This window comes from Cebus imitator, unplaced genomic scaffold, assembly GCF_001604975.1.
Source record: "Cebus imitator isolate Cc_AM_T3 unplaced genomic scaffold, Cebus_imitator-1.0 Scaffold3, whole genome shotgun sequence".
Classification (NCBI taxonomy): Eukaryota; Metazoa; Chordata; class Mammalia; order Primates; family Cebidae; genus Cebus; species Cebus imitator.
The window spans coordinates 7381907-7407886 of NW_016107318.1; the positions used below are offsets into that span (position 1 = coordinate 7381907).

The window sequence follows — 25980 nt, forward strand, 5'->3', positions numbered from 1 at the left end:
CAAAAGCAGTTAACTTGTAGGTGATGTGGAGACTCCAGACCTTAGGAATAAATGCTTGCCTTCATCCTGGAGGAGGGAAAAAAAATCCTTTTATTTTGGATGAATGTACTACAATGAAAACAAATATAAAGCCATTCTCAATAGGAAGGTTATTATGTGTATTAAATTATTACTAAACTGCTATGTTTCAGTTATTGATATCGATGATCAGGCATAAATAAAATACATAAATGAAACAGTTGTGTGTTGTTTAACAATAGAAACAAGTTCTGAGAAATGGGCTGTAAGGTGATTTAGTCATTGTGAATAGCATACCTAGATGATATAGCCTATTACACACAACTGGGCTACATGGTAGAGCCTATTGCTTCTCGGCTACAAACCTGTGCAGTATGTTAATGTGCTGATTACTGTAGGCATTTGTAACACAATGGTAAGTATTTATGTATTTAAACATATCTATTGCAATGATGTGAATATCTCACTGAATTTAACCTTGAAGTGGAAATCCATGAGCTTTTTAACCCTGAGCAGTTGAAAAATTAAAAAAAAAAAAAGAAAAAAACATATCTAAACATAGAAAAGATACAACTAAAATATAGTTGTACCTTTTTACCCATTATAACAGGTGAAAAAATAGGACACCTGTATAGAGCACATACCGTGAATGAAGCTTGCAGTACCAGAAGTTGCTCTGGGTGAGTTACTGATTGAGTGGTGAGTGAATGCAAAGGCCTAGGATATTGTGGGTAAACCTTCTATTACTGTATATAGTTTATAAACACTGCAGTTAGGCTACACTCAATTTAATTAAATTTTTTTCTTTCTTCAATAATAAATTAACCTTAGCTTACAATGAACATTTAGTTTATAAACTTTAATTTCTTAAAACTCTTGGACTCTTTTGTAGTAATGCTTAGCCTAAAACAAATACATTGTACAGCTGTACAAAGTATTTCTTTATATCCTTATTCTATAAGTTTTTTTCTATTATTTTTTATTTTTTTACTTTTTAAACTTATTTGTTAAAAACTAAGATACAAACACGCACATTAGCCAAAGCCTACACAGGGTCAGAATCTGTCTTCCTCCTCCATATCTTGTCCCACTGGAAGGTCTTCAGGGGCAATAGCACAAATGAAGCTGTCATCTTCTATGCTAACAATGCCTTCTTCTGGGGTACTTCCTGAAGGACCTGCCGGAAGCTGATTTACAGTTAGCTTTTTAAGTAGAAGGAGTATAACCTAAAATAATGATAAAAAGCATAGCATAGTAAATATATAAGCCAGTAACGTATTATCAAGTATTATGCACTGTACATAATTGTATGTACCATACTTTTATGTGACTGTCGCCACAAACGTGAGTAATGTGTTGTTCTACAGCTTTACAATGGCCACATCACTGGCAATAGGAATTTTTCAGGTCCATAATAATCTTATGGGACCACCATATGGTATACGGTGTATGGTCTATCATTGATTGAAATGTTATTACGTAGTTCATGATTGTATATTAAGGAATGTTAAGGAGTGAATGGGATTCAATGTCTTCTTAGGTTTATGGACAGCACCTGGTGTCTCCTTCCTCTCTACTAACCTAAGATGTCCAGAGTAGTTCTATTACCTTATGTAAACAGATTAGGAGGCAGCCCCTCTCTTCTTAATTCTCATTCATATATTCAGTTTATGGAATCTTTAAAATACATAGTTCTCTTGGACATCAATTTAAACTAGTGAAGCAAAGTCAATGAGCCTCTTACAGATACTTTAAAACTGCAGAATGTTGTCATTCCACCACAGGATAGGCTCATTCCACGTGCACTCTCTCTTTCCTACTATTCTTATTTATAACTTAATTTTTAAATTTGTTTCTCTTCTCTTTTCATTTACTGCCCTCTTGGGCAGATATTTCCATATTCTTTCCACTACACTAGAAGAAATGCTCCAGGCATTCTGACACTGTGAGTTTCCTTTCCTGCCAAAATTCCCTTCCCAGAAGGACTGCTGTATATGTTGATAGATAAGAATGTGCACTGCACAACTTCAACAAGTGCCATTGATATTGTCATCTAGGGGAATGTTCCCTCCCAAGTGGTACAGAGTTCAATTTACATAACTGAACAAGTTCCCATGCTTTTCTGAAACTGACTGAGACTCAACGGGAAGGACTATAACTTACCTAAGCTTTTACAAATGCTTACAAATCCTCCTATAAAATTTACACACGAAATCTATGGCATAGGTACACTGCAACATCTAATCATGTGATCCTGTTTTTTTCATTAGAATATCTTCAATTCCTCCTCAGATGCTGTCTACAGGAGAAAGTCTGTTATCAGTGGGTTCTAAAAGTGCTGAGCTGATTTTATCAGAACCACTTGGATGAGTTTGAAAAATAAAGATTTCTAGGCTCCAGGATAGCAATTCTGGTTTGGAAGATCTGCAGCAGGGCCTAGTAAGGCAGCATCTCCATACTTTGTCCTTAACTAGGTAATTCTGATATGCAGCCATAAGGAAACGCTGTCTGCCTCCATGCTAGATTACAGTGGCTCTTCACAGTTGGGCATCAACCACTTTGACTCACATCACATGCTGTTTCAGCTTTTCTGGACTATTCCCCATCACTGACTATACCATGTTTTTTGATGCCTCAGATCCATTATCCTCTGTCTGCAAGAGGTTTTCTGATTTTTTCCCATCATGTGAACTTATACCTTGTCCTTTTAGACCTAAATGAAATGGTATCTCCCTGAATTGGACTTCTAGTACTTCCTCACCTGTAATCAATTATTCCCACATCTTTGTTCCTATAACAATATATATTATAGAAGTGAAACTTAAAAGTTGTTACATATCCCTAAAAGAAATTTTAAAACTATGTATTTATATTATTAATTTAATTTATAGCCTAAGTTTAAATCACAACCACATACAATTTCTGGCATATCAACTATAATGCTAATTTCCAGCATTAAAATTTCAACTATTATATAAAGGTCTTTTTACTTAAAATATTTATGTCATCCCTTTTCAAAATGTATCCAAAATAATCTAAATACCTGTCTTAGGTCAGGTTACTTCAGAGTAAGACATTATTCAAACAACTTGATTTATTAGGTAGGTTCTTATGGGAGAAACTGGTAAAAAAGTAAGGATAACCATAGAATTTCAGGTGAAGTCCCAGGATAAGCCAGGTACTGCTGAGAGCTTAGATGGCAATTGCACATACAAGTTTATCCCATTTCTGGGCAACATAGTTTGAAGCTCTGCACTTGTCATTACTGGCTATGAGATAAGGAGTGTGAGTATGTGTGGTGGTTGGCAGGGGGTGCAGGAAACAGGCTTCCAGGCATTACCTCCTCTCCTTTAGGGTGGAGAGGATCCAGGAGCCTGAAGCAAGAGCAGCAAAGCACACAGGCTGGAAGATGGGCACAGCATTGGTATGAGGAATCCATGGCTATCTGAATGGTTTGCAAAGCTGTCCTCAACAATGTATCCCAACAATTTGATATTAGATATTATCAATACTTACTTAAAATTAGACTTCTGATTCTGGGAAGATGGAATAGGCACACTTTCTCTATTCCTTCTATTTAAACATTACATATAAAACAAACACTGGCAGGTAGAGAGAAGAAAGTGGACGAGATGGGGATTTGGGGGATCTGAAGAACAAAGTGGCAAGTTTCCTGTTTTGTTCTGTCTTGTTTTTCCTCCTTGCATAGGCACTGAAAAAGCCAGCAACCAGAAAGTGTCAGTGGGCTCAGACAAAAAAAAAAGTCCCAACCAAGGGCTGCACTCTACAGCCAAAGAATCAGGAAGGGAGAAGTCTAACAAGAGAGAAAAATTTTAAAAAATAACAGCTCTACTGGAGAGATCAAGCAGTTAGCCAAAGCTGAGGAGGCAGGTCAGGGAAAAAAAGCTGGGAATCACTGTCTGATGGGTTAAGTCTACTGGAATTAATGCGATGGCTGGGGTGAATTAAGAAATGCAAGATGAAGGCCAAAGACAGATATCTGGTAATGCCTGCAAAATTATTACCCTTTGGTTTACAATTAGAAAAACTTCTGACCTTTTATATATAGATATATGTATGTATATATATAGAATACCTAGTGTCTCTCCCTGGAGAGTCCTGGGTCCTTTTTGTATTTGTTTCAAGATGCAATAAATGTTGAAATCTGTTAAGTATTGGAGGGAAAAAGAACCAAGGATTTGCCATAAACAGGGAAGTGATTGAGAAGACAGCATTCAGGAAGCCCTTGACAGCACCACATGCTGCAAAATAGCAAGGAGATTGAGGACTCAGGGGAAGTTGTTTCTCAAACAATGAAACAAAGACTGTGTTTGAAGACGTCCTAAATGTTGTAGAAACACAAGAAATTAGGTCAGTAAACATCAGCATCTTATTTTATAGGCCCCAAAGCCAGCAGTTCAGAACAATGATAAGAAAAAAAAAACCTTATAATAACTTCAGAGCTATCTAGACACCATCTCTCATTTTATTTAGAGGACAATAGATGTCCATGAATTCTACCAATTTTGAAAATGAGAATACCAACTCATACCTGTTAGAAGGCAAGCCATTGGGGGGCAAATCTAATTTATATAGAGTTAACTTAGATAACTATAACATTATTAGGAAATGTCCAAAATAATGTTCACTACCTTATATAATTTTTATTTGACACTCTGGTATTTTTATAATTATTAGTTGTATGACTACTTAGTAATTTCCCTTTAAATATATATTTTTATGACTTGGTACATTCTGAAAACACATAAAATAGTAGCATATGCATAATGATCTATTAATAAATGCTTTCATATTTTAAAACTTGATAGGGGCAACATCCCTATAAGGTAGGTAATAGAATTGCTATTATGTAGAAGAGGAAATAGAAGCCCTAGGAAATTAAATGATTTGCTCAAGGACCTCGAACTTCCATGTACAAGCTAGAATTCAAACCAAAGGCTTTTGATCCTTACAATTTTCCATTGCACATTTGTTCTATTAGGATGCTTGGTCTTAGTAGTCATTTCTGATCAGGCTTAGTGAAAAACTATGCCCATGTGTTTCACAGAGACTGTGTCAGTGGCAGGCTCTAGTTCATGAAAAATACTGGGGAGAGAGGGTTCAGATATTTTGTCCTGAACAAAAAGGTATCAGTTGTTTTATCCACAAGGTCCGAAGGGAGGAAAAAACTTCTCATTGGACTCCGTGGCAACAGAATCAAACTTTGACCCCTCCTTTAAAGGCTGGAGGTTTCAAAGTTAATAGTAAATAAAACGTTATTTTGATTTTTATCTAAACATCTCTGACGTTAAGGGTTTCTTGAAAAGGTATACTTCGTTTTCCTGTTTTGCAGAAGTAGAAATTGAAAGAAATAAAAAGAGAGAGGCATTAAAAAATCACAATTTTATTTTTGGAATGAATCTCTACGTGACTAAAAAAGGCAATATTCAATGAGCAAACACATGAAGCTATTTTAAAAAGCTATCTATTTTTATAAGATAGGTTTCTCTAAAATGTAGAGAAATTACATCTTATTTTTCTGAATAGCTGATACACTCAACCAACTAAAATACTCTTATAAAGAGCAGCTTTATAAAACCTACTAGAAACATTACAACCAAGACATGCCAGAACTAAAACTCAGTAGTCTTCAGGGAAGATGGTAATATTGATTCCTAGATCATCATCATCATCATTTTCAAGTTCTTTATCATTTTCTTTAGTAATACACTGGCCATGTGCTTTTTCTTGATTTCTTTGTTTCTTATGAGTATATGATGAGTTATTTTTCTCCTTGATCTTGGGATGTAAGTTAGTCATAGTTTCCCTTTCCAACACATGTTGTAGGCAGTTGTAAAACCTGTAAAGAAATAAGTACTATGGTTATATCTGTGTGTACTGAAATGAAATGACTGAAATATACCAAGAGCTTATAAGATATAAATTTGACTATGTCCCATATTAGCTTTATAAATATAAAATAAATCAAATAAATAATATGTTTTTCTAGGGAAATAAATGTGCTTTCAGTTTTTTAGGAACAGCCCTGAAAATTGGGTTGGGAATCACCTCTTGACAATCTCTGTCCTATCTCAATTTCTATCCCAAATGTAGGGGTCAAAGAAGAGGGTAAAAAAGAATGGCGATTAGTATTTCCTTATTACAAAAAGCATAATCATAATCACTCATTTTAGGCAATTTGTAAAATGTATGAGGTTACAAATACAGATCACCTCTACATAACTAGAAATAACTGCTCTCAATATTTTTCTTTTAGGCTTATTAATGAATTCTGAATTAATGTATTTATTAATTCATATACCTAGTTTTCACAGTGAGAATATTACATATAAAGTTTTACATTGTTTTTTTCAAATTTAATATTTATTGAGAATGGCAGTATAACATTATGTCATCTAGACTGCACTTTATATTCAAATTTTCCCTGATACAAACAAAAATCTGGTAAGCCTTTTTGAAAATGATGTGATGTGAGTTTTTAGCCATTTCTTTACTACAGGCACCTAGAAATATGATCACATAGATAAAAGGCATAAACATTACAAGGCTCTTGATAAATACTGTTTGTTTTCCACAATAGGTGTTCAAAGAAATATGCTTCTAATAGCAGCACTTGAGAGAGATCACTACACCTACACACTAAATATCACCATCAAAAAACACATTCTGTCTGGATGGGTGAAAATGGTATCTCATTATTTTAACTTTCATTTCTTTGTAAGTAAAACACAATGTTTCTCATTTATTAGCTATTTGAGTTTTTTAGTGTAAATTGTTCTTTTCCTTTATTCATTTTTCTATTAAAGTTTTAGTATTGATTTTGTGATACAATAAACTGTAAGCTCTCTGAGAACCAGGCCTCGTTTCTTTTCTATCTACCCTTATGTTAACACCGAACACAAAACTCTGCTTAACATAGTAGCCTTCAGTATATGTTGGAAGGCAGCAGGCAGCATGGTGTGTTGCATGTATTTGACAACAACATTCCTTTGGGAAGGCTGAAGTCAGCTAATTCCAATTTCTCACAGTCTTGATTTTTCACATTTATAAAGCTGGATATTATTATCCCGTACCTAGCGGGGTTGTCAGAGGATTACAGATATATGTGAGTACCTAGCAGAGAGTTAGTTCTCAAAAATGACTACTTTTATAGAATACAGACTTCATGAGACCAAGAATCCTATCTATCTGTCTTCTGTTATATTCTTAGCATATAGTAGAGTGCTGACATACTCAGTAATATAATGAATGAATGAATAAATAACCACTGAATAAAAAAGGTAACTATAAATGTATTATCCTAGGTCCCAAATTAGAATGATCTGAAAGTTAGGAAACCCTCTTGCCACTGCAGAGATCTCATCTTACTTTTATATCCTATTATAATGGGAGACTATAGAAGGAAATTTTTGAGATCTACAGAATAGATCTCTATTTGGACCAATTTTCATCTTTGTTTGAGTCAATGAACAGGCTAAGTTCTACTTGCAAAGCCTATAAAACTTGAAAACTCCAAATAGCCACCTATTCCTAAATACTTCATATAACTCTAATATATATACAACATGATTAGTACATATCTTGTCCATTTTCAAGAACTTAGGCACTCATCCCTGTACACTTTGATAGCTAGTGCTGTGCCTGGCAAATAATAGATGCTCAATAAATATTTTATCAATGAATAAATTAATGTCAAAAAGGAATATAGAGTTAAATTTAAAAAGATTGAGAAACATGACATACAAACTTTTCGGACCTTGTTCCATGGTAACATCCTTTCACTTAATGCACCCTTTACTGAAACCTGGCTCCCCATTTTCCATTGTTCCTCCCAAGTGGAGACTGTTTATCCTTCCCATATCCTGCTACCACAGAGCTGAGAGATGAGGTCAGAATTCAACTGGCTCATCAACATTTTCCCAAATTTCTTCATTTGCTCTTCACGTAATCTACCAATACTCTGATTCCTTACATTGATGAAAACTTCTATGCTTGGTTTGATCTTTCTTTCCAGGTCTTGTCACCATCTTAGGTGATGTCATGATTGGTATTCTTCTCATATTCCACACCGCCTGTTCAGAATGACCTAGATTAATGTTATCTAAAACATAAATCTGAGCATGCCACAAGATGGTGTGGCTCATCCTGATCATAAGATGATATCAATGTTATACAACCTCATCTTGTTTATCTACCTAGCACTCTTTATCTACCCAGCACTTTAGGGTTAGGTAACTGAGTGTTTTTTTCTGGATTATACTTTCTTCCTAGAAAATGAAAGATAAGATTAAATTCCTCCTTTATGATCACAGAGAATTAACACCTTGTGAAAAATGTCTCATCGATCACATTAAAAAAAAAAGTAATTAAAGAGGAATGTATGCCTTGCTTTAATCAACCATTAAAGAACCTGAGAACTCAAAGCTACATCCTTAGAGTACCAAAACAACTGGTAAAATGGAACAAAGATCCTTTCCTGAATAAAAACTTCAAATACCAGTTTTCCTTTCCCTTTTCTAAGAGAACTTTAAAAATCCTTTGAGAAATAGTACTCAATAAGTCAAAAGTTAAGTTCTCTCCTTATACAGTAACACTTAAGCCTGATTCTCAAAAGTACAATTTTCTCAACTCTCACAAGCAATGAGCTCTGAGTATTTAAAAAAAAAAAAGTATGTTCAGGCAACTGTGTTTTCTCCCTCCTTGAAAGAAAAGCAAATAATCTTCAGATAACTTGTACTTAGTTCTCTTCGTAAGTTTTCAGGCCAAGCCTGAGAAAATGAATTCTTGTTTTTCAATGTTTGTTAGAAAACCACTTGCAACAAAAAGCTGGTATTTCTTTGACTTCTTAAACAAAACACAGAATTGAGGAACAATTTTATTCCCTTTTAGGCTTCCCTCATTGACAAATATCAAAGAAGTCTATTTTAATATGTTACGTATTTAGATTTTAACTGATTAAGCTCTAGCATTTCCATTAAAAAAACAACATATACGTGACAGGCCCAGTGCCAGGTACTAGAAGCACAGAGAAGTGGTCTGTGGTCTGTGCTCTCAAGCAGCTCGTGGTTTAACCAGAGCTGCAGATGTAAATCCACGTTTACCATGCCATGAAAAAGAGAAAGTGGAGGCATGCTGGGGACACAGTGCTCCAACTGCAATCATAAAATCCTCCTGGTCATAAGATCCAATGCCTGGGCTGAACTGCAAGGATGAATGGAAACTGATGATGTGATAAGAGAGGAATTGGGAGGAAAAAAAATGGGGCAAAGGGGGATGTCCCATGAAAAACTATTAGAAAATAAAATATATGTTTTCACTTTATATTATTTACTTATTTGGTCATAAGTATACTGCTGACCCTTGAATAATATGGTTTTGAACTATGCAGGTCCACTTACATGCAGATTTTTTTCAAGAAAAGCTATGCTGAATATTACTGCTTCTCCTTCCACCTTTTCTACTTCGTCTGCCTCTGGTATCCCTGCAACAGGAGGACCAACCACTCCTCTTCCTCAGCCTACTCAAGGTGAAGACGATAAAGATAATGGCTTTTGTGATGATCCACTTCCACTTAATCAATAGTAAATATATTTTCTCTTCCTTATGATTTTCTTAATAACATTTTTGTCTCTAGCTTACTTTACTGTAAGAATACAGTATGTGATATATATAATATACAATACATGCACTAATCAACTATTTATGTTATAAATAAGGCTTCCAGTCAAAAGTAGTGTATCAGTACCTAAGTTTCTTGGGAGTCAAGTCATAGGTCAGCCAGGTGTGGTGGCTTATGCCTATAATCCCAGCACTTTGGGAGGCCAAGGCAGGCAATCGCTTGAGTCCAGGAGTTTGAGACCAGCCTGGGCAACATGGCGAAACCCCATCTCTACAAAAAATTACAAAATATTAGCTTGGCTTGGTGGTACACACTTGTAGTACCAGCTACTCGAGAAGCTGAGGTGGAAGATCACTTGAGCCTGGAAGGCAAAGGTTGCCGTGAGTCAAGATGTCACTGTACTCCAGCCTGGGTGACAGAGTGAGACCCTGTCTCAAAAACAACAACAAATGCCACATGGATTTTCAACTGCACAGCGGGGTGGTGACCCTAGCCCCATGTTGTTCAAGGGTCAACAGTACAGGGAAATGTGTGTTATTTATTTAGCTGTTTTAGACCCATTTTTAGAAATTACAAGACTTGACCATGTGCAGTGGCTCATGCTTGTAATCCCAAAACTTTGGGAGGCTAAGGCATGACAATCACTTCTGTCCAGGCCAGGATTTCGAGACCAACCTGAGCAATATAGCAAGACCTCATCTCTGCCAAAAAAGAAGAAAAGAAAAGAAAAGAAAGAAAGGAAGGCAGGAAGGAAAGAGAAAGAAAGAAAGAAAGAAAGAAAGAAAGAAAGAAAGAAAAAGAAAGAAAGAAAGAAAGAAAGAAAGAAAGAAAGAAAGAAAGAAAGAAAGANGAGAGAGAGAGAGAGAGAAAGAAAGAGAAAGAAAGAAAGAAAGAAAGAAAGAAAGAAAGAAAGAAAGAAAGAAAGAAAAGAAAGAAAGAGAAAGAAAGAAAGAGAAAGAGAGAGAGAAAGAAAGAGAAAGAAAGGAAAGGAAGGAAGGAAGGAAGGAAGGAAGAAAGAAAGAAAAGAAAAGAAAGGAAGGAAGGAGGGAAGGAAGGATGGAAAGAAAGAAAGAAAAAAAGAAAAATGGTGAGACTAGCAATTATGAGGAATCTAAGACATCTAAGTCTTCCTTCTCTGTGTTACTCCTATTTCCAATCTGCTGCCATGTCTGATTGATATTCTGCAGTCTCATTCTCATTTATCTTGTTACTCAGGGTCCTATTACTTCTTCCCTAGACTATAGAAAGAGCCTACTTGTACTCACCCCATCTCTAAGCCATCTCACAGGTTTTCCAGAATAATCATCCTAATGCTTTGATGCCTTAACAAAGTAGCACTGTTTTTGAAAAAGTCTAGTCAACTAAATTTGTGAACATTTATTAACCACTATTCTCATTCCAGACACTCAGAATATGATGAGCAAGAAACTGTTTTTGCCTTTGGAGAACTCAATATAATGTGTTAACTCTTGAGTTCCTTTATCTTTTATAATTAACTGAATAAATGTTTCTTGGGCTTCTATTATGAGCTAGATATATGTTATGTTGTAGGATGAGATATCTCAAGTGTGTTTGTGTATGTGCATAAAGTTGGGGGCCGGGGGGAGTCCTATCTTCAATGTGACCATGTTGCAGCAGAAAAAAAGATGTACAATTAAATAACTGTAAATCAATGTGATACACATTTCTGTTTTGTACTGAGGCATAAACTATAATGATACTGCTAAATGATGGTAAGAATCAGAACCAAGAAAATGGCTAGGGGGTTAGAATAACATAAGAAACATGTTAAGGAAAAGCTGGTGAGATATTTTAATCAGATATGTTCAAACAGTTATTGGATATGTTGGCCCAACACTCTAGAAAGATTTGGAAGACCTGCCAGTACGTGGAAAAGTAGCAGAACTAGTTGAAGCCATGGGCTAAGGACAGAAACTTGGAGAACAGTATTTAATGAAGAGGTAGAAGAAGAGAACCCTACAATGAAACTAAGAAGAAATATCACAAGCAGGAAGAAAAGCAGCAAAGTTATATAACAGAAATTGTTACTCTCTAATCTTCTAGGTAAACTGAACCATTCACTGATCCCTGTTTATGGCTTACATATTGCCATTTGTATTAGTCCACTTTCACCCTGTTGATAAAGATATACTCAAGACTGGGTATTTTATAAAATAAAGAGATTTAATGGACTTACAGTTCTATGTGGCTAGGGAGGTCTCACAATCATGGTGGAAGGTGAAATGCATGTCTCACATGGGAGAAGACAAGAAAAGAGAACTTGTGCAGGGAGAATCCCATTTTTAAAACGATCAGATCTCATGAGACTTATTCACAATCATGAGAACAGCATAGGAAATACCTGGTCCCCATGATTCAATTACCTCCTACTAGGTCCCTCCCATAACACATGGGAATTCAAGATTAGATTTGGGTAGGGACAGAGCCAAACCATATCATTCCTAAACTGGCTCCTCCCAAATCTCCTGTCCTCACATCTCAAAACCAATCATGCTTTCCCAACAGTCCCCCAAAGTCTTAACTCATTTCAGCATGAACTCAAAAGTCCATAGTCCAAAGTCTCATCTGAGACAAGCCAAGTTCTTTCCAACTATCAGCCGGTAAAATCAAAAGCAAATTAGTTATTTCCTAAATACAATGGGGGTACAGGCATTGGGTAAATACAGCCATTCCAAATAGAAGAAATTAGCCACATCAAATGGGCTTCAGGCCCCATTCAAGTCTGAAATCCAGCAGGGTGGTGAAATATTAAAGCTTCAAAATGCTCTCCTTTGACTTATGCCTCACATCCAGATCACAATGATGCAAGAGGTGGGTTCCCATGGTCTTGGGCAGCTCGGCCCCTGTGGCTCTGCAGGGTACAGCTTCTCTCCCAGCTGCCTTCACAGGCTGGTGTTGAGTGTCTGTGGCTTTTCCAGGTGCATGGTACAAGCTGTCAGTGGAACTATCATTCCGGGGTCTATAGCCCTCTTTTCACAGCTCCACTAGGCAATGCCCGAGTAGGGACTCTGTGTGGGGGCTCTGAACCCACATTTCCTTTCTGTACTGTCCTAGCAGAGGTTCTCCATCAGGGCCCTGCCCCTGCAGCAAACTTCTGCCTGGGCATCCAGGTGTTTCCATACATCTGAAATCTAGGTGGAGGTCCCAAATGCCAGTTCTTGACTTCTGTGCATTCACAGGCTCAACACCACATGGAAGCTGCCAAGGTTTGGGGCTTGCACCCTCTGAAGTCACAGGCCAAGCTCTACATTGGCCCCTTTCAGCCATGGATGAAAGGCACCAAGGATGCAAGGCACCAAATTCCTAGGCTGCACACAGCATGGGGACCCTGGGCCTGGCCCATAAAACCATTTTTTCCTCTCAGGCCTCTGGGCCTGTGATGGGAGGGGATGCTGTGAAGACCTCTGACATGCCCTGGAGAGATCTTTCCCATTGCCTTGGTGATTAACATTAGGCTTCTTGTTACTTATGCAAATTTCTGCAGCTGGCTTGAATTTCTCCTCAGAAAATGGGATTTTCTTTTCTATCACATTGTCAGGCTGCAAGTTTTCTAAGCTTTTATGTTCTGTTTCCCTTATAAAACTGAATGCCTTTAACAGTACCCAAGTCACCCCTTGAATGCTTTGCTGCTTAGAAATTTCTTCTGCCAGATACCCTAAATCATCTCTCTCAAGGTCAAAGTTCCACAAATCTCTAGGACAGGGGCAAAATGCTGCCAGTCTCTTTGCTAAAACACAGCAATAGTCACTTTGCTCCAGTTCCCAACAAATTCCTCATCTCCATCTGAGACCAACTCAGCCTGGATTTCCTTGTCCATATAATTATCAGCATTTTTGTCAAAGCCATTCATCAAGTCTCTAGAAAGTTCCAAACTGTCCTCCATTTTCCTGTCTTCTTCTGAGCCCTCCAAACTGTTCCAACCTCTGCCTATTACCCAGTTCCAAAGTCGCTTCCACATTTTTGGGTATGTTTTCAGCAGTGCCCCATTCTACTGGTAACAATTTACTGGATTAGTCCATTTTCATGCTGCTGATAAAGACATACCTGAGAGTGGGCAATTTATAAAAGAAAGAGATTTAATGAACTTACAGTTCCATGTGGCTGGGGAGGCCTCACAATCATGGTGGAAGGTGAAAGGCATGTCTCACATGGCAGCAGGCAAGTGAAGACAGCTTGTGCAGGGGGACTCCCATTTTTAAAACCATCAGATCTTATGAGACTTGTTCATTATCACAAGAATAGCACAGGAAAGACCTGCTCCCATGATTCTGTTACCTCCCAACAGCTCCCTCTCACAACACATGGAAATTCATGATGAGATTTGGGTGGGGACAAAGCCAAACCATATCACTATCTCTTTTTTCTTTGTTCATGTTGTTCTTTTTTACCTATCACGCTATTTCCCCCTTCTGCAGAGCTCTTCATATAAAAATCCTACCTGCATTTTAGGCCCTGCTCAGTGACTTCTTCCATGAAGCTTTCTTTGATTACACTACACCACTTCTGAGTATATATCCAACAGAACTGAAACCAGTGACTCAGATACTTGTGCAATGATGTTCAGAGCAGCATTATTTACAATAGCCAAAAGGGAAAGACAACTATCCATTGACAGATGAATGAATAACAAAACACGGTCTATAAATACAATGGAATATTATTCTGTCTTAAAGAGAACTGAAATTCTGATACACATTACCACATGGATGAATCCTACATTAACTAAGTAAAACAGACCAGATACTAGAGTGTACATATTGAATGATCCCACTTGGATGAATTACCTATAATAGTGAAATTCATAAAGAAAGAAAATAGAATAGTGGTGACCAGGGGATTGGAGGATGAGGAATGGAGAATTAGTGTTTAATGGGTATAGAGGTTTAGTCTGTGATAACGAAAACGTTCTGGAGATGGAACGTGGCGACAGTTGCTTAACAATGTGAATGTACTTAATGCCACTGGTTAAAATGGTAAATTTCCTATTACATATGTTTTATCACAAAAAAGAGAAAAAAAATTGAAAGTGAATTCAATTACTTTTCTTCCAGATTTGCTTTATCAACATTACTATATGACAATATATTCTGCCACTTTATTGTATATTTTATTTAGTATTTTCTCATTACACAGTTGGTGAAAAGAACATGGCTAATTTTGTGCTACTCATAGCCAAATGGTGGTTTCATTTGACCTATGTGCTAACTGCTTATTAAATATAAAGATAGCCTTCCTTTTGTAGTCAATAGATATCCAAATTTCTCTACATCGTTATATATGAATTATCTTCCTCCATCTGGTATCAGTCCCTGTTTCTTCTAGTCTCCAAATTAGTTGTTTATAAAGCAGGTTGCTGCTTGAAGGCCTTGTCTTGCCCAGCTCCAGAAACAACAGGCCCAATGGATAAGTCTCTTCCCACTAAGAACTGGCCTTAGGAATTATTTCTCATGAACAAGGCCTTTTTCTATTAAAAATATTTTATCTCTTTCATTTTCACATTTCCAGAACATTTCTTACTGCTGAAATGTTTCTTTAGGATTTTTTGAGTTTTGGAAAGTCTATTATAGATACTTGAATTGTGAAACTTTGGTCCTATGACAAACCAATCTTAGTACTTAATGAATGTCTGATTGCATAACTCATCACCTCCAGTATTTATTTTTTCTCTTTTCAACATCAGAAGAGTAACTCTTTCTCTGCATTTGGTTGAACATACAGCTGTTCCCAAAGGAGCTCCTTAATTTGTTCTCACTTTCTGAATTCATATGTAATCTTCTAATCAGTATCTTAAGACATTTTTACCCTTCTTTAATTTTTCCCTGATTTTACATGATAAGTATGGCTCTTGATGGCAGCATGCACATTATAATCTCAAAACATATTTTTGAGTCAATGGATTTAAGCATAATTTGATTTTATAGCTGGTGAACGTAGCTCAATTAACTTCACCAGGTGTATAGTTAGTTGATCTTGGGCTATATTTATAAGCTTGTTAAAATTCAAATAAGGAAATAGAGAAAACTGATTTGCTACCTCCTATGTTTAGCAAACAGTCTCACAGGATTACAGCTTAGTAAGTGGTAAACTTATGGAATGGTACCAGTAAATACTTACGTATAGTAGTCTATAGGGTGGTGGAGTGGGTAGCTGCTTATTTAAAATTTTATTTTAGTTAGAATACTTGCTCAGAGCATTTTGTGGCCAGATTTTTGTGCTCAGTTTTTCCTCATCCAGCGTGTAGTTAGAAAATTAAGCTCTAGTACCCTAAGACATCCATTGTAAGTAATGAATTAACTTTTCTCCAATGTATCTAAAATGGTACATGTTACATAAAATCCTTGAGATAATTCAGAAAATATTCACTCAAATAATTTTGTGAATTCTGTGGTTCAAATGAGGAACCCTAGCTGAGAAAGCATGGATGGCAAGTATTTTTATAGTTATAAGTTTATTCTCCATGAATCAATATAGAAAGAGAAGGGCTATCTTGTCCTGACAGTCCAAAACATAATACGGTCAGAGCAGTCATTCTACATATCTAGTGCACATAGCAATTATTCTTTAGGATAGGCATTTCCCAGAAGTTAGAGATAAGAAAATTGAAGTCCAGAGAATTGAGCCATTTGGTGGAACCAGACTGAGTAACTCAGAACCAGGATTTTAACCCAGTTCTGCCTTTGTGGCCTATTTCTTCCTCATTTCACCCTTTTACACTGCCACCACTAGCACTTCTGGCCTTAACGGCTTCAGGAAAAGTTCTAAGTATTAAAGAATGTAAACAGGCAAGTTAAGCAATAGGAATCTTTTGCACTTTACAAACATGACTTGATAAAGAATGGCTTAGCAGAGAGGCATACGAGAAGCATCCTGTATGAGACCAGTGAACGAGGCTATTGCGATGGTCGTGAATGAGGAAAGAAGCAGTATGGATGGAGGCAGAATGACTGAAGAGATATTTAGGCAGTGATTGATTGAATGTGAGGTAGCCAAAAGGGTGGGGAGAAGAAAAAAAGGAAATTATAAATGACATCAACTTGGCTATTACTCCTTGAATAACAAAACTGTGCATCTTGCTGATGGTAGGTCAGTGGCATTACTTTCATATATGAAAGACAGCATAATATGTACTGCTTCATATATAAACTTTATTCTTTATATATAAAAAGGTTGGGAAAAAAGTTGTAAAAGAAAGTAATAAAAGAGTTTCCTTTGCCAGGAGGTGAAGCTGAAGAACAAAAGAAGTACGGAGATGTGAACTGAAAGCCATATCTTCCTACTTAGAAAGTTATGGCAATTCTAGATCTAGTCCATGACAAGAGTTTGGTATTAAACTAGAGATGTGAAACATTAATCAGACAAAAAAAACTAAGCCAGAAATGTGAAATATTAATCAGACAAAAAAAGTTGACCAGGCTGTTATCCTCAGGAGAGTCTAGGTAATCTCTGATAGATCACATCTAGGGACAGGGTGCACCTCTTCCCTGGCTGCCTTCAGCTTGATCAGTTACAGTTCCTGTGGCTGTTGGGCTGTCTTTCCCAAATGATTATGTTTCTCCCCTTTCTTTTGGCTTCTGGTGATCATGTGCCCTACCATCCCCCAGAGAGACTCTCCCTTATGCTCCATATATGCCCATGGCAGCCTGACCTACTCTTATCTATTACTTTGATAATCTTTTTTATTACTGATGATAATAAAATAGATTTTTTAATTATCTACAAATGGATAAGCAGTTGGCATTATAAACTGAAGATGGCATGCATCAATGTTTTCAAGGATGACCTAGGCATGTAAGAATAACATGGAAATATAATATACCTCTCGATTCTTTTCTTGTTTTCCTCCATTTTTTGATTTGCCACATTTAACAGGAAGTCAATATATTCCTCTGTCACCATCAGTTTTCCCTTATGACTCAATGGAACTTCTAAGCCATGTGTACTCCGGACAGCCTATAAGGTAAAAACAATTTAGATATGAAGACTTAGATACCAGAGACACTGAAAGTAACTAAAGAAAAGTCCCAGTCTGGGCTGTGTTTGAACATACTTTAGTTCCATTACAGTAGTTAGGTTTGTGCTTTGATATAATTTAGCTGAACACAGTTGAATCAAAGGAGATTAAATAGAATTTTCCCATCATCTACAGTCATTTCTAAAGAAAGGCATTCTATACATTGTCTTTCAGAGAAGCAGATGTTATCAAAGAATCAAATAACAATTTCTATCTCATTATAGCTTAGAAAGCCACAATATACAACTTAAAGAAAACAAAGAAATAAAACCTCAATAGAAATGTTAAGGGAAAGTCAAAGGAACTAGATGGCAAAGAGTCTCAGTGCTCCTGGAGCAGAGTATGGTGCCAAGAGTAAACAGTGCCTCCTCTATCATACACAATGCCTGCTTCTCAGTGCTTGGGGGTTAACAATCTTAATAGCCTTGTTGATGAAACAGTCAGCATGTTCCAAGTAAAGCCAAACACTGGATTGAGGTTAAGAACAACCATACAAATGCTACAAAAATTATTAAGAGACTAAAAATTCACTCCATTAACTTTTATTGAGCATCTGCAATGTTCTGGGCCCCCTATAAGGCATGAAGATACAGGGTGTCCATAACATGGTCTCTGGCTTTAAGAGTTATGACGGAAGAAATACACATGCGCGCGCGCACGCGCGCACACACACACACACAATGCCAAGAAAATGTTGAAGAGAAGCAACTAACTGAGTCTAAGGACTCAGCCTTATGGGAAAAGCAGCAATTGAGTTGGGATTTTGAAGAATGAGTGCAATTTCACCAGACATAAAAATTAAGAGAGGCCGAGGCTGGTGGATCACCTGAGGTCAGGAGTTTGAGACCAGCCCAGCCAACAAGGTAAAACCCCATCTCTACTAAAAATACAAAAACTAGCTGGGCATGGTGGCAAGGGCCTGTAATCCCAGCTACTTGGGAGGCTGAGGCAGGAAAATCACTTGAACCCTGGAGGCGGAGGTTGCACTGAGCCAAGATCGTGCCACTGCACTACATCCTGGGCGACAAGAGAGAAACTCTATCTCAAAAAAAAAAAAAAAAAGATGGGGAGAACTCCAGCCAGAGGAACAACTTATCTGTGGGCAGAGAGACGTGCAACAGCATGATACTCTTGGAAAACAACTAATAGTTCTATATGGCTAGAGCATAAGTACGGAGTGGGATATAAACATAAACAGGTAGATGCAAAATACCTGGTTAAGACTTTGAATATCAGGAAAACGTTTGGAGGCCCTGAGGTTTTTTTTTGTTTTTGTTTTATTTTCTATTTATGCTTTATGGGTGTGCTCTTTTGTAACCCACTCCTATTTGAGACATAGGTTATTGTTCAAAATAGAAAATAGGAGGGTATAGGAAGGTAGAAGGAGGGTAACCTCAAATAGTTCAAAAACAAACAATGCAAGCCATGCCAGACTATAAATACCACAGGAGATTACAATAGGGAAAAATATCTAAGGGCTAGCTTGACCAGAGGACTCAAAAAGAATGCAAGTCTTTTAAGATCATCTAGTCAAAAGGTTGGCAAAACTTTTCTCTAAAAGGACAGACAGTAAACACCTTCTGACTTTGCAAGCTGTACAACTATGAAATTTTGCCATTGTCTCACAAAACCAACCTCAGACAATAATGAATCAAATGAGTACAGTGGAATCTGGCCCCATGTGGGCTGAATGTGGCCCTAGGACAGTAGTTTGCTGGACCACAGATACTGCTGAGAAAATTCAGACCCTGAAGGATGGAGAAGCTGGCCCAAGTTCACATAGTAGAGCTGTGATCTAGCAGGTGTCAGTACAGGGGACTCTGAACTCCCTCTGTGACTCTTTCCATGATGTCACAGCGCTTTTGGGCCTTGCTTACTTAGGATGAGGAGGGCAGAGTTAAGAATCAGGTTAAAGGTAAGTGGAAAAGAATATTATAAAATAAGACCTCAAATGCAAATCTAAACTCTGAACTTTGCCCTGTAGGAAGGAGTAAGTCACTAAAGGTTTATGAATAAGAGAACAGAAAGAAGATTTGAGTAAGAAGACACTGAAGGCAGGAGTCTAATTAGGTTACTCAATCTCTGGATCACTTTACACTGTAAAAATTGTTCTCTGACAAAACGTATCTTACCAACATAGTTTTTCCTCTCTTTCCCACTGTTATGCCAGAGTTCCTGAAACCAGAATCTATTGCCACGGAATGCTGTAAGAAAATAAAACTTGTTAAATTTTGATACTGTGGCTAATCCCATTATCTGTTTGACTCCACAAACTACAGAAACATATATAAGCCTAAAACCTATTTTTTTTTTTGGCTAGCCAACATGGACTATGCTTTAAAATGATTTTTATCAAACTCCTAACATCGGGGAAAATGAAATACAAACTATGGAAATGTCATTGAGAAAGAGTATAAGTAGACTTCAATAACAAACAGTGACATTTGGCTAGTGATTGCTTCCATAAAGCAGAATGTAACCAAAAACAATCATTCTTCTAATTATGTTGTATAAAAATAAATAGGACAAAATCTTTTTAAAATGAGTAAAATGTTTCTCAGTGTCCCTTCTACTGCTTAAAAAACTTTGTTGAAATGATATGAGAAAAGTATAGAAAGCACAAAAATTCTGATCTGATTGGGGTGACTTTGTAAGTTATTTTATCAGTCTCTAAATGTCAGAGAGCCCTGAGGAGCAGACATGGGTCCCTTCTTTTCTCTAGCTCAGGAGTTCTTAACCAAGAATAATTTCGAACCCCAGGGGCCATCTGGCAATGTGTGAAGACGTTTTTGGTTGTTAAGTTGTCACAACTCAAAAGAAGAGGAAGCGGGATCTCTAGCAAATAGTGGGTAGAGGCCAGGGATGCAGCGCAAACATTCTCCATTGTACAGGACAGCCCCACACAAATGATTTTTTCACCTGGAATGCCAATAGCACCATGGCTGAGAAAACTTGCTCTAAGTACATGCTCTCCTTTTGAGATTCCCTGGTTTAAATATCATATATATATATAGATGAACCTCATTTCCAGTTCAGATCTCTACCCTGCAACTGATTTTCCCTTATATAAATCTATTTTTCTCACATCCAGTCTAATTTCAGTAAATGACACCATCATCCATCTAGCTGCTCAAGCTCCAAACCTAGATAGCCCTGATGCTTTCTACTTCTACTTCTTCATCCCCTATACCCAATTCCTATTGATACTACCTCTACAATATACCTCAAATTCATCCAGCTCTTGCCACATCCACTGCTCACTCTTCTTCAAGTCTCTATCACCTCTCTCCTTAACTTCTAAAGGAGTCTCCCAATTAGTCTCTGCTTTCACTCTCACCCTCTTCAAACCATTCTTGCAGACTAGCCGGCAACAGAATCCAAGCTCTAAACCATGACTAATGATGTTCTATTTGTTCCACCCTCTGCTACTTTCGCTAACCTAGAGTGGCTTTCCTTCTGTTCTTTGAATACTCCAAACCATTTCCTGCATCAAATTCTTTATTTTTGCTATTCCTCTATCAGGACTACGCTTTCCCTGGCGGGTTGTCATTCATCCTGTTTCCATTCAATGCTATTGCCTAAAAAAGATCTTCTTTTTTGTTTTTTTGTTTTTGAGATGGAGTTTTACTCTTGTCACCCAGGCTGGAGTACAATGGCGCAATCTCCGCTCAGTGCGACCTTAAAGGCTTTCTTTAACCACCCTCTTTAAACACAGCTCTCCCCTCACTCTCTAGTGGAGTGCTCTCCTTATCTCCTTTATAGGACGTCTCACAGTGAGAAATTATTTTTATTTACAAACTTATTGTCTGCCTCTGTCCCCTAGAATACAAATGTAAGCTTCTTAGGAGAGGGATACTACCTGTCTTTTTCTACTTTTCCCTAATACTTAGCAGATTGCCTGACACTCAGTCTGTATGCACTCAAAAAGAGGCTGTGAATGAGTGAATTTCTCAGTTAGCTCCCTGAAATGTTAGACTTTCATAGAGGCTTAGGCCCAGAGAAGAGCATGGCTGGGCTCAATCAGGATTACCACAGAGAACAGAACATGGATATAAAAACAGGAGAGTTCAAGTCTGGAGACACATCAGGGATGTGGAGTGGTAAAATGAGACTAAAACAAGGTTAGATAAAAGGTCAGGGTTAGAGCAGAGACTGAAGCCATGAGCCACTGAATGATTAAACACCATGTTTTAGAGAATATCTCTAAATGCTCGTGTTCCTCAGGCCCTCTTCCCTTTATCTTTTGTACTTTCTGCACAGATGATTTTATCTAGGCTCATGGCTTAAAATAATAATTATGTATTGGTGTCTTCTCAATGTTTATCCTCACTCCAGATGGCTGGCCTGCCTTCCAGACTTCTACCCAAATGCCTATTTGAAATTTTCACTTAGGTGGTGTTGTTATGGACTGAATTGTGCCTACAGGGCTTCAAAATTTATATGCTGATGCACTAAACTCCAATGTAACTATATTTGGAGATGGGACCTTTAAGGTGGTAACTAGGGTTGAATGAGGTCATAAGGATGGAGTCCTGATCCAACAGGACTGATGTCCTTACAAGAAGTAGAAGAGACATCAGTGGCATGCATACACAGAAAAAAGCCTTGAGAGGACACAGGGAGAAGGCAGCTGCCTGCAAGCCAAGGGCAAAGGCCTCAGGAGGAACCACCCCTGCCAGTACCTTGATCCTGGACTTTCAGCCTCCTAATTGTGAGAAAAATAAATTTCTGTTGCTTACGCTATCCAGTCTGTGCTATTTTGTTATGGCAGTGCTAGCAGATAAAAACAGATGTCTTACAGGCATTTCGCACTTAACATATGAATCACATTCTTAATTCCCATTCCTTCAACTTCAGCACTTCCCATCTAGATAAAGGCTACTACCACACAGCCAGGGCCTCCAGTCAGATCTAAGTAGTTATCTATCCTTCATTCCTCTTTCTTCTCCTCCCTCAGGCTGTCCTTTTCCAGGCAACCTTCCAAGTCTGTAGATTCAAACACTGAAATATTATTAGAATCAATTCCTTTCTCACCTTTGCTGCTATTACCTTCGGCCAACCCACCACCACTTCACCCTTAGATCACCACAAACTACTCCTAACTCACCTCTTTTCACTTTCTGCACTCCTTTCTCTACGCTGGAGCAGAGCTGAGTTTTTCAGAACCAAAACCCAGAAAGCACTCTTTGCTTAAAACTGTCCCTTTGATAACTTTTCCCTGAACTCAGAAAGCAATTTGAGCTCTTTAATCTGGTCTAACAAAGCCTTACCTGACCTGGCCCCAGCCTCCTTCTCTCACCTTCTTTCCACTCTCTAAACACACTGAAACGTTGTATATACTTTTCCATCTTCCTGGAATGTTCATTTCCTAGCTGCATGCCTAACTCTTTCTGTTCCTTTAAGTCTTAGCTTAAACAAACCTTTTTAGAGAAGCCTGTCTTCAAGTGAGCTGCTTTTTGGACTGTTATTACCAGGTTGTTTTTTCCTTTCCTAGAACATTTTGCAACTTGCAGTTTTTTTGTTTTTTGTTTTTAATTTGGCTGTTCACTTGTTTGTTTTTGCTGTCTCCCAACTTTGGGAGAGGAACCAAGACAGTCTATAATCTTGTTCATCACTGTGCCCCTAGTACTTGACATACTAAGACTCAATACATTATGGTTGCTTAAAATGCAATTTAGTTATATACATAAATAAATAAAAGGCATGAAAAGAAGAATGAAGACTAAACAGATGTTTACTTCATGTTCATTTAAATGACAAAAATAAAATATTCTTTAAAACACTTAATTGTACATGGAGTTCCACAGTATTTTTTCTTAAAACTTGGAAAACGAAAACAAAATATAGAATGCTGAAGTAAAATTTCTTAATAAAAACGTTAAGAAAGAAAATAGGAACCATAACTTGGGACTTATATTTTCCTAGTAATGATTAGGTACAATTTTTTCCTAATATTAAAAATAAATAGATTGACCAGATCGATAAATAATAAATAAATACATAACTACTTGAATAAGGTAAAATCTCATTGATATTTATAAAAAGTTAAAAGTTTAAAATTACATCTACCCATGTACCTATACATTCAAGTACAATTACAACAAAATTTTACCAGAATCTGTGCATCCTGCAATTGTCGACACTGCACATGTAGAACAAATGGTTCAAATTTCAAAGTGGCATCACCATTTGCTTTCTTTAGAGCTACAATCTAAACAAATGAAAAGTGATATCAGACACAAGTATATGCCCTGTCCTTTGGTGACTCTTAACCCCATACATAACTTCAATTTCTTGTAGAAATTTTCAGAATCACTCAGCATACTTTTTCTGCAATAACTTTTTCCTCTGCTTTCTTGGTTATTTTTCACCAAAAACTTATTTGCTTATTTTCTTAAACTTTCTAGCTCTCCCATAAATCTTTTATACCATTCTTTCCACCTATTAGTGTACCTTGAAGAGGTAAACTGCTACTTTAAATCCATAACAGAGTTTTCATAAGGGAAAGTAGTATACAAAAACTGCATTAGGATTGTTTAAATGTTTTTTATTAGATCAACATAGAGACACATGTAATGTGAGAGAAGGGTCCAAACAAAGCCTGACTGCAAGCCATGTTCCCAAGAAGCATCCTGTACCGAGCACCAGTGCTTACCAGGAGCACTAGTAAGCTCACAAATAGTACCGCATGCAAGGAGCTCAGAGCACAGCCAGTAAGTTCTTGTTCCCTCTGTAACAGGCACACATAAAATTCCCTTGGCATTAGCTGGGCGTGGTGGCACACGCCTGTAATCCCAGTTACTTGGGAGGCTGAGGCAGGAGAATCACTTGAACCCGGGAGGCGGAGGTTGCAGTGAGCCAAGATCATGCCATTGTACTCCCGCCTGGGCAATGGGGCGAGACTCCGTCTCAAAAAAAAAAATTCCTTGGAACTGCTTAGCTGCATGAGAACCAATGGCCCCTGAACCCCTGAGCATGTTCCAAGCTTTCTGTATTTCAGGCCCTATGGGGCAAAGGTCAGGGTCCTTCTACTGCAGCACAAAGGGAGGTGTATGCCATCACTCTGCTCTGATCAGCTGTGGAACCAATCTGCTAGCTGTGGGGACTGATGCCTTCTAAAAGACTAGGTTTTGTATAGTCTCTTTCCTCCTGCTGTAGGTAAATGTTATACCATTTGAGCCTAGTATGTGTGTTGTTTGTTGTTAGTTACCTTGACTCATGTACTAGTCCCTTCCCTAGGTAGCACCTACCTGCATTTTGACTTTGGTTGCATCCATCTTATAGTGTATCCTGCAGCACAGTGAAACATATATTATGTCTGAGCTAGAATTTATACGAGACAGTTATTATTATTGTCTGCCCAGAATCCCTGGGCAACATTGTCCTTCCCTCACACCATTTGATTCTGGTGGGGCTGTCAATCATGACCCTGTCACACATCACTCTATTAGAATACCAGAGGTGCCAAGTGCTTGCTTATGTTTGATCACAGATATTATTTCATTCCACTAGCAAAAATAATTGACCTAAGAGGGAGAGCAGCTCATCTGAGCAGGACAACTCTTGAGTCTTTCTCTGGGATGGACACATGAATTGTTGGAAAAGGAAGTCTCTTTCTACTGGGGTTGCTGGCAGCTACCATTTCTACCATAAATAAGATTACCTGCAGAAGAAGAGAATAAAGGCACACTGCAAAGAGAACCAGTGCCCAAAGATGGAGATGAAGTGGGTACTCTAAAGATGTGAACATCTGAATTAGCAATACTTGATTCTAGCTCCATCCGTCCTTTCCAGTTAAATAAATTATCTTTTTTGATTAAAACAGAATTGGATTTGTAAATTCACTGGGAATGAAAAACGCCTGGCTGATAAAAACTTATGAATTCATCTAAACTCTTTAACCTAGGAAACTAAATAACCCATCAGAGATATGAAGATTTTCAAAAAGCAATCCAGGTAAGCAGCGTATAATTTATTTATATCAGCAAAGCCAGTAACACACAGATAGCGCTAATCCCCTTCTATAATTTGTTCTAGGTTACAGGGTTATCAAACGGCAGAATTAAAATTCAAAATTTGGATCTAATATGTGTCTAATATCCATGAACTGCCTGCGTGTCCAAGAGGATGTGTTTTGTTCAGAAGCAGTAATGCTTCCGTACTTTTATCTCCTACAACCCCAAAACAGCCATTGCAATGAACGCTCTCTAGGTTTTATAATCTTTAGCCATTATGATTATGCATAAAAATCACCTTGAATTTTCTATTCTTGTCATATGTATTTAAAGTA

General features: G+C 37.5%; 1 protein-coding gene and 1 non-coding gene across 6 annotated transcripts in view; one reads left to right on the forward strand and one right to left on the reverse strand.

Annotated features, from left to right (window-relative positions):
* Positions 1-462: 462 nt before the first annotated feature.
* On the forward strand, positions 463-535 carry LOC119471930. Its single transcript, XR_005201026.1, has one exon. It is a non-coding gene; the product is annotated as a small nucleolar RNA SNORD36 (small nucleolar RNA).
* Positions 536-812: 277 nt separating this feature from the next.
* TYW3 (tRNA-yW synthesizing protein 3 homolog) overlaps positions 813-25980 on the reverse strand; it is a 28735-nt gene continuing 3567 nt past the window's right edge. For 3 of the 5 annotated variants that reach the window (XM_017531679.2, XM_017531669.2, XM_017531652.2), the window contains 4 exons: positions 23803-23901; positions 19823-19894; positions 17496-17629; positions 5403-5878 (listed from right to left, as the gene is read on the reverse strand). In XM_017531679.2, the coding sequence (XP_017387168.1) occupies positions 5659-5878; positions 17496-17629; positions 19823-19894; positions 23803-23901 (525 nt within the window). In that variant the 3' untranslated portion in view covers positions 5403-5658. Of the gene's footprint in view, positions 1206-5402; positions 5879-17495; positions 17630-19822; positions 19895-23802; positions 23902-25980 lie in introns of those variants that run through there. The other 2 variants (XM_037739660.1, XM_017531661.2) reach the window with 2 other exon arrangements.